General features: G+C 45.5%; 1 protein-coding gene across 1 annotated transcript in view; it reads left to right on the forward strand.

The window, feature by feature from the left end:
- Positions 1-1,595: 1,595 nt before the first annotated feature.
- Positions 1,596-9,712, forward strand: part of TRAPPC8 (trafficking protein particle complex subunit 8) — a 116,572-nt gene continuing 108,455 nt past the window's right edge. The window contains 1 exon segment of the mRNA XM_017858050.1: positions 1,596-2,446. Coding sequence (XP_017713539.1) covers positions 2,290-2,446 — 157 coding nt within the window. The 5' untranslated portion in view covers positions 1,596-2,289.

Here is a 9,712-nt window from a genome sequence, read left to right on the forward strand (position 1 = left end):
TAGCCAGGATGGTCTCGATCTCCTGACCTCGTGATCCGCCCGTCTCGGCCTCCCAAAGTGCTGGGATTACAGGCTTGAGCCACCGCGCCCGGCCCTCCTAGGGATTTTTTTTTTTTTTGAGGCGGAGACCCCTAGGGATTTAACATAATTTCCAGACATAGTTTCAAGGAAATGAATTTCCAGACCCTTAACTAGCAGATGTTATCTCTTGCAAAAGGAAATTAAATTTTGGGACCCCACACTGATTTAGCCAAAGGGAAAAGTCAAGCTGGGACTGGTCACGCAAATCTGCCTCCCCCTTTTGGTTCCTAAATAAGATGGCTGCAAGATGAAAAGCTACACGTCTCCCACATATTTTGCCCATAAGGAAATCCTTAGTGTGCTGTTAAAACTTCATGGCAATGCAAATTGATAGCTTATCTTTACAGGTGGTCACCCCAGCCCGCCAGACACAAATGCACATCTGATTGTTCCCCTACCCAATTTTGTCTGTTATGAAAAATGCAGATTCCCACATTTTCCCTCTGCCCCTTTTATGTCATCTTATGTAAAAAAGGCAGATTCACTGAGTCAAAGGCAAGAATGACTATTTTCTCCTACCCCCCCGCTTACACGAAAACTGTGTGCTTCTCAATATCCCGCCCATTCCCCTTTAAATTTGGAGCCCTCAAAATCATCTTCGAAGAAAGGCATAGACCTGTTTCCCGGGATCGTCCTTAACTTTGGCAAATAAATCTCCTAAAGTGATGGACACTCTTATAAATTAATCTGTAGCCAACGCATGCCATCGATATGTCCTACTGTGCCTTCCTACCTCCCATTTATCAACTTACATGAGAAGCCTACATCTTACTTGTCATAAATTATTACCATAGTAAAAACCCGAGGGTGTCAAGAAGTCGAAAAATTTGAGATACTGACGTTGGGGAAGACTCCTTTAATTAAAGCACCATAAAATCATGACAGAATGATACATTTTCCCTGCCTTATCTTTTGGCATGTAATACAGAAGGAACTCAAAACAATTGAGTGACACATTAGTAAAATTCTTTTCATTCACTTTTACTTACAAGGCACATACCATTGACATCTCCGCCCCCTCCCCCCTTTAAAACAATGTTTGAAAAGTTAGGAATGAAAGCTGGTTCAGGACAGTACACAGTATATAAAAATACTGGCTTCCCCTACCTCCACCACCAGTAAGTAAAGATCCTAGCAGAGTGCAAAAAGGAAGAGGCTGAGGACGAACCACGCAGACATTTGCAGGCACACCCTTTCCCTGCGACCAACAGAAATGCAGTAGCGCAATTACACTCAAGTGAATTGCAGCACTCAGAACAGCACACATTCTGTTCAATGGTTAAGTCCACATAAAGTGACAGTCCGTTTCTAAAAGCATGGCTGTATTTAAAGGATACATGGTCTGTTCAGGTCCGCTTCAGCGAAACCCCAAGCACTTCCAAGAGATCCACACCCTCTCCCCGAGCAGGTGCAACTCACTGCTCCGCCAGCGAGCGTAGGAAGCAGCGCGACCAACCGCATCGGTTGCCCACAACAGCCAACGAGAGAGCCTTAGGGACGTCAAAAAGGCCGGGCCTGCGTGGAAAACGAGCGTGCGGCTCCCTCACTGCGACAGCACCCGTCCCGAGGTTCCGCGGGCCGCTAGCAGGTAGCTCTCAGCTCCGCTCTGCTAAGGGCGAGCCTGAGAACCTGGCCTAGAGTTGCCCACCTCCCGCTGCCCCCGGCCCCGCCCACCGCACTTGTAGCCCCGCCCAGTGGGTGGGGGAGCTTCCGTCACAGCACTTCCGGCTCCAGCCTCCCAAACGGCCTCCGTCGCTCTCCACTTCCCTCTTCTCAGCTCTTTTACCTTGCTCCTACTGTCTCCTTTAACAGTCACGTGAGGGATGCGCGCGGGGGCAGCTGGGAGTAGTACTGCCGGTTGGTCAGCGTTCGGCCTCAACATGGCGGTTCCGGCCGGGCAGTGACCAAGGTTTTGCCGTCCGAAGGACTAAGTGGTGACTCTCGGCGTCCACCTATCGAGGTGGAATGCGAGCACGCGGGGACGAGCGCTGAGGATCGGCGGTGACGGGAAGGGGGGGTTCAGTGGATTGTGCCCCAGAAACCGAAGCGGCGGCGTCTGTTCCTTCTACTTGTCTCTAGGCTCCAGTGCGTTGGGGGCCCCGCCCGGCCGGGCCAGGCCGGCGGGCGGCGGCGGTAGCTGCTGCAGCCGCAGGATCACCTCTCAGGGTGGGCCGGAGGGCCGGCGCCGCCGCTGCTTCTGCCGCGGCGATGGCCCAGTGTGTACAATCAGTGCAGGAGCTAATCCCGGACTCCTTCGTCCCCTGTGTCGCTGCGCTGTGCAGCGACGAAGCCGAGCGGCTCACTCGTCTCAATCACCTTAGCTTCGCGGAGCTGCTTAAGCCCTTCTCCCGCCTCACTTCCGAGGGTATGTGGTATCCTTCCTTTTCCAGTGGGCTCTCGCAAAGCCGTGATCGGGAGAAGGAAGTTGCGGGCGTGCAGGGGAGAGAAGGGCAGTGTTTACGTGCCGGAGCCGGTACCGTGGCGTCTGAGACTGTGGCCCCGCAGTGCTTCGGGGGCGGCCGGAGGAGGGACCATGAGGTTGTCAAGACAACGCAGTCCTAAGCTCCAGTATTTCTGGGCACTTTCTTTCTTCCTCGGACAACCTAGGTCGTTAAGTAGTAATTGGTTCAAAGATAAACGTGAGTCTAGGAGAACAGCATTGATACTGTTCTCCACGGCCATAGCGAAGGAATTAGGCACTTGCAAAGCAGCTAAGGTAGGAAAATGCTGCCTCTTAGACCGACAGGGTCTGAATAAGGAAGACCTGTCATCCTCCCTTGGATGTTAAACTGGACTTTCAAAGTGGTTCTGGATGTTGGTACATTCTTGTAGCGTTGAGGGTCATCTCTGTCTGAACTACCGTTTCGCTGTTTTACTAAGATATTCTTAGCTCTACGGTATTTTGCTTACCTCTCAAGAAAATTAAAAGTATTATATGACGAGTAAAACTTGAAACAGCTTTTTGCCCGAAGGAAGAGGAAGCAAGCCCAAGTCGTGGTTCATTTGATCTAGATATTTGGAGTTATCTATACTTATAGGGATGGAAATGTCTTCTCTTGTTAAGGAATGTATTGTTAAGGAGCTACCCGTTTTCTCCAGATTTGGATTTTTTTATTAGGAGAAAATAATGTAGGAAAGCTTCAAGCATGTTTTAGCCAGTATCTTGCAAACAACAAAGTCCAAGTAAAGTTTTTTTTGTTAAGGTCGGTAAGAACTGAAGGGTTTCATAATAAGTCTTTGTCAGGCAAAGAACTGTGATGTTTATTAGCTTAATATGACTTATCCACAAAAAAAATTAGTGCTGTACCATAAATTCATGTATTTTTGAGCTACCGTGTTTTGTGGGAGAATAGTTCCATTACAAATTAGCTTTTGTTTTTAGCAGAGAGAGGGAGCCGTTCAAAAAAAACAAAGTTTGGAAACTTTTGGATTTTCTTTAGCCTGTATTTTAGCCATCAGTCTCAGTTCCTTCAATGTTGGACTTAACAAGAACAACAAAATGCCCTACGTTTTTAATTTTTTTTATTATTTATTTATTTATTTGAGACGGAGTTTCGCTCTTGTTGCCCAGGCTGGAGTGCAGTGGCGCGATCTCCGCTCACCACCACCTCCCAGGTTCAAGCGATTCTCCTGCCTCAGCTTTCCGAGTAGCTGAGATTACAGGAATGCGCCACCGGATAATTTTTGTATTTTTAGTAGAGAACGGGGTTTCTCCATGTTGGTCAGGTTGGTCTCAAACTCCAGACCTCAGGTGATCTGCCCGCCTCGGCCTCCCAAAGTGCTGGGATTACAGGCGTGAGGCACTGCGCCTGGCCTTGAATTCCTAAAAAAAAACACAAACACTTGAGCTAGTTTGACTTTTATGTATATACTCTTTCCTACTTTGTTAATAAGTAATAATAATGCTAATACTTGATACTTGCTTTGTGTAACTTTTTTAGTCCTCATTGAATCCTGTGTTATTGCAATTTTAAATTTATTGCAATTTTAAATTTGAGGACCTTCAAGCATGGAAGTGTTAATTTGTTCACAGTTTTGCATCAGGGAAAGATTTGAAACAGGCAGGCAGTGTGACTCAAGACATTGTGTTCTTAATCATCTTATCTCCTGACAATGTTTAGAATTATGTATTTACACCATGGAGCAGTGCTGTGTAATTGAAATATAATGTGAGTCACAAGTATAATTAAAAATTTTTGGCCGGGCACGGTGGCTCACGCCTGTAATCCCAGCACTTTGGGAGGCCAAGGCAGGTGCATCACGAGGTCAAGAGATCGAGACCATCCTGGTCAACATGGTGAAACCCCGTCTCTACTAAAAATAGAAAAATTAGCTGGGCATGGTGGTGGGCACCTCTAGTCCCAGCTACTCGGAGAGGTTGAGGCAGGAGAATCACTTGAACCTGGGACGCGGAGGTTGCAGTGAGCCGAGATGGCACCACTGCACTCCAGCCTAGCACAGAGTGAGACCCCATCTCAAAAACAAAAACAAAAAAATTTTAGTAGCTACGTTAAAAAAGTAAAAAGAAACAAGTGAAATTAGTTTTTTTTTTCTTTTTTTTTTGGAGATAGAGTCTTGCCCTGTCGCCCAGGCTGGAGTGCAGTGGCGCAATCTCGACTCACTACAACCTCTGCCTCCTGGGTTTAAGCGATTTTCCTGCCTCAGCCTCCCGAGTAGCTGGGATTACAGGCGCCCACGGCTTATTTTTGTATTTTTAGTAGAGATGGGGTTTCACCACGTTGGCCAGGCTGGTCTCGAACTCCTGACCTCGTGATCCGCCCACCTCGGCCTCCTAAAGTGCTGTGATTACAGGCGTGAGCCATCGTGCCCAGAGGAAATTAAACTCAGTATTTCCAAAATGTTACTATTTCAGTGTGTAATCAATGTGAAAAATATTCATGAGATATTTTACATTCTTTCTTATTGCTTAGTCTTTGAAATTTGGTGTGCCTTTTATACTTAACATCTCAATTTGTACTAGACACATTTCGGGTATTCAGTAGCCATATGCAGCTGGTACCTACTGTATTGGACAGGCTCATTGTCAGTACACTTCTGATTTCCTTCAGGAAACTGGGGAAGATTAGGGAAGGAGTTTTTTTGTTTGTTTGTTTTTTGTTTCCAGACAAGGTCGTGCTCTGTTATCCAGGCTGGGAGGGCTGGAGTGCAATTGTACCACCACAGCTCACTCACTCACTGCAGTCTCAGCCTCCCAGGTTCTAGCTCTCCTCTTGTCTCAATCTCCCAAGTAGCTGGGACTACAGGCACATCATGCCATCGTGCCTGGCTAATTTTTTTTGAGACGGAGTTTCGCTCCTGCTGCCCAGGCTGGAGGGCAGTGGCACCATCTCGGCTCACTGCAACCTCTGCCTCCCGGGTTCAAGAGATTCTCCTGCCTCAGCCTCCTGAGTAGCTGGGATTACAGGCATGTGCCGCCTGGCTAATTTTTAAATTTTTTGTAGAGATGGGGTTTGTCCTTGTTGCCCAGGCTCGTCTCAAACCACTGCGCCCGGCCTAGTGAAGGAGTATAATGAGTTGGACGTTAGTGGATAGGTAGACAGTTGGTAGAAAGCAAGAGGGCAGTCATTCCCTATGAAGGAGTGGTATGAAATTAGAATGGTATGGGCAAAAGGTCTAAATTATGACTGAATGGTTGGGGAACAGGGAGGAAACTCTCCTTACTGGGGTACACAGTAGTAAGAGAGGATGCTTAGATAAAGGGAGGCGCTTGAATTCTAGGAAAGGGATCTGAGATTTTATATCTGATGGTAAGTGTGAGTAGATTCTTGAGGGTCTGAAACATTTGGACACCAATGAGTTGAGAGTTTTGGAGATTAGTGAGTTGTGTGGTTTATAAGGATAGATATAAGTAGGTGCAAGTTTTACATTTCAAGATGATCATGGACTATAGTGGTAGCATTAGAAATTTGGCAAAAAGGACTTAATTTTTCTTGGTTTTAGTTTTTTGCTGGTAAATACATTTTAGAATTCTTTGCCATCCAGAACAGGCTGCTTTTTGTCTCAAGTGTGGGGATTCTTCAAAGACGGCCTTTTTTTTTTTGCGATGGAGTCTCGTTCTGTCACCGGGCTGGAGCGCAGTGGGGAGATCTTGGCTCACTGCAACCTCCGCCTCCCAGTTTCAAGTGATTCTCCTGCCTCAGCCTCCCTAGTAGCTGGGACTACAGGCTCGCACCATCATGCTCAGCTAATTTTTGGATTTTTGGTAGAGATGGGGTTTCACCATTTTGGCCAGGATTGTCTCTATCTCTTCACCTTGTGATCTGCCCGCCTTGGCCTCCCAAAGTGCTGGGATTACAGGCATGAGCCACCAAGCCAGGCAACAGCTTTTCTTTAGGAAGTGAGGCCTGAAAATATCATTTCAGGCAATGTAATTTAAGAATACAACTGACTAAAACAAACTAACGTTTCCTTAGAGGGAGAAAAAAACGTTAAGAAGATTCAATTTCTGGCCTGTAGGTATACCTTTACTTAGGGTAAAACTTTGCCTTAACTACTGAGGTATCAAATACAGTGCCAAGTATTGTCAGGTGACTTGTTTTTAGATTTTAGTAGAAAACACATAGTTTAAAGCTATACCGAAGAGAGGGTTGATAGAAGAGATTTCAGAGGGTTGATAAAAGATTTGAGTACTATTTATGTGTAGTGCCTTCAAAATACAGTTTAGACTTTTGATGTATTACACAGTGGAGAGCCATTTTGGGTTCCTTAGAGACATTTTAAAACCTAAAGTGTATTAAATTATGTTAAAATTAAATTAAAATATATAATTCAATTTATTTTATGTATTTTCTGTGATTATTATGCTTGATGTATGTTTGAGACTTAACGTAGTCATTATTTGACACAAACTTTGAGATCCTAATACTCGAAGAATTTCCACTGGCCATGTTGCAAAGAGTCGTGGTATTAATCAAGCAAAAAACAACAAAAAATTAAAATTAAGCTTTATTGTTTTTGCTTAGTGATAATTCTTTGATAGTTCTAAACAATGTTGCAATACATCATTTAGATGTTCTACAAGTTTTAAGAAAATGTCACTTAAACACTGACTTAGAAGTATGTGGGTTATACATTATTTTATTTTGAAATTAAAGTTATTAAAGGGATTAAAAAGTAGGCCAGGTGCAGTGTCTTAGGCCTATAATCTCAGTACTTTGGGAGGCTGAGGTGAATGATCACCTGAGGTCAGGAGTTTGAGACCAGCAAGACCAGCATGGCCAACATGGCGAAACCCCATCTCTACTGAAAATACAAAAATTAGCCTGTTGTGGTGGTGGGCGCTTGTAGCCCCAGCTGCTCGGGAGGCTGAGGCAGGGGAATCACTTGAACTCTAGAGGAGAATATTGCAGTGAGCCAAGATTTTGCCTCTGCACTCCAGCCTGGGCGACAGAGCGAGACTGTGTCTCAAAAAAACAACAAAAAAGTAGACTAGGATATAACTTTTGAAAGCTATTTAATATCTCCAGTTTTTATTTTATTTTATTTTATTTTATTTTTGAGACAGAGTCTCGCTCTGTTGCCCAGGCTGGAGGGTAGTGGCCGGATCTCAGCTCACTGCAAGCTCCGCCTCCCAGGTTCACGCCATTCTCCTGGCTCAGCCTCCCGAGTAGCTGGGACTACAGGCGCCCGCCACCTTGCCTGGCTAGTGTTTTGTATTTTTTAGTAGAGACGGGGTTTCACCGTGTTCGCCAGGATGGTCTCGATCTCCTGACCTCGTGATCCACCCGTCTCAGCCTCCCAAAGTGTTGGGATTACAGGCTTGAGCCACCGCGCCCGGCCTATATCTCCAGTTTTCTTAAATTTCTTTCTTTTTCTTTTCTTTTTGAATTCTTGAAAAGAAAAACATTGTGTGATCCTTGTGCAGGAGCTATGCTAATCTTCTCTGTATCATTCCAGTTTTAGTATATGTGCTGCTCAAGTGAGCAGTTGTTTTAATTTTTAATTTTTAATTTTTTTTGAGACAGTCTCACTCTGTTGCCCAGGCTGGTCTCGAATCCCTTGGCTCACTACAGCCTCAACCTTCTGGGCTCAAAAGATCCTCCCACATCAGCCTCCCCAGTAGCTGGGGTTACAGGTGTGTACCACCAACCACACCTGGCTAATTTTTGTAGTTTTTGTAGAAATGGGGTTTTGCCATGTTGCCCAGCTGGTCTCAAACTCCTGGACTCAAGCCATTTACCCATTTTGAGCTCCCAAAGTGCTTTGATTACAGGCACAAGCCACTGCGACTGGCCTTAAATTTCTTTCCTTTCCTTTTTTTTTTTTTTAAGACGGAGTCTTGCTCTGTCACCTAGGCTGCAGTGCCATGGCATAATCTTGCCTCACTGCAACCTCCGCCTCCCATGTTCAAGCAATTCTCCTGCCTCAGCCTCCTAAGTAGCTGGGATTACAGGCACAGGCCACCACTCTCGGCTAATTTTTGTGTTGTTAGTTGAGTCAGGGTTTTGCCATGTTGGCCAGACTAGTCTTGAACTCCTGACCTCAAGTGATCCACCTGCCTTCAGCCTCCCAAAGTGCTGGATTACAGGTATGAGCCATTGTGTGTGGCCCGTTAAATTTCTTTTAGTTGGAAATATTTCATCAATCTTAACTACCATGTTGATATAATGAAGTAATTAATCTCCATGGTGTGGAAGTACCAAACTTTGGATAAAATTCAAGTCAATATTTCAAAATTTGTTTTTGTTTTGTTTTATTTATTAATTTTTTGAGACAAGGTCTTGCTTTGTCACCTAGGCTGGATGCAGGGGGCATAATCATGGCTCACTGCAGCCTCAACCTCCTAGGCTCAAGCGATCATTCCACATTGGCCTTCTGGGTAGCTGGGATTACCAGACTTGCACCACACACTTGGCTAATTAAAAAAAATTTTTTTTTGTAGAGATGGGGTTTTGCCATGTTGCCCAGGCTGTTCTTGAACTCCTGGACTCAAGTGATCTGCCAGCCTTGGCCTTCCAAAGTGTCGAGATTACAGGCTTGAGCCACTACACCCAGCCAGAGAGTTTTTTAATACAGTAAAGTTTTATATGTATAAAGTATACAAGATCCTCCTACCTTAGCCTCCTGAGTAAGGTGTGTACCACCACACCCAGCTAATTTAAAAAAATGTATAGAGATGGGATCTCGGGTTGGGCGTGGTGGCTCACGCCTGTAATCCCAGCACTTTGGGAGGCTGGGGCGGGTGGATCATGATGTCAGGAGTTCGAGACCAGCCTGACCAACATGGCGAAACCTTGTCTCTACTTAAAAATTAGCCGGGTGTGGTGGTAGGCATCTGTAATCTCGGCTTCTTGGGAGTCTGAGGCAGGAGAATCGTCTGAACCTGGGAGGCAGAGGTTGCAGTGAGTTGAAATCGCGCCATTGCACTCCAGCCTGGGCGACAGAGTGAGACTGCGTCTCAAAAAAAAAAAAAAGAAATGGGGTCTCTCTGCCTCTGTTGTTCAGGCTCGTCTTGAATTCCTGCGTGCAAGTGATCCTCCTGCTTTAGCCTCCTAAAGTGCTGAGAGTACAGGCTTGAGCCATTCACTGGGTGCAGTGGGTGCAGGGGCTCAAGCCTATAATCACAGGCTTATTTATAAAGCCTGCTTTTTTTTTTTTTTTTTTTTTTTTT

Source organism: Rhinopithecus bieti, unplaced genomic scaffold (assembly GCF_001698545.2).
Source record: "Rhinopithecus bieti isolate Rb0 unplaced genomic scaffold, ASM169854v2 scaffold_44774, whole genome shotgun sequence".
Classification (NCBI taxonomy): domain Eukaryota; kingdom Metazoa; phylum Chordata; class Mammalia; order Primates; family Cercopithecidae; genus Rhinopithecus; species Rhinopithecus bieti.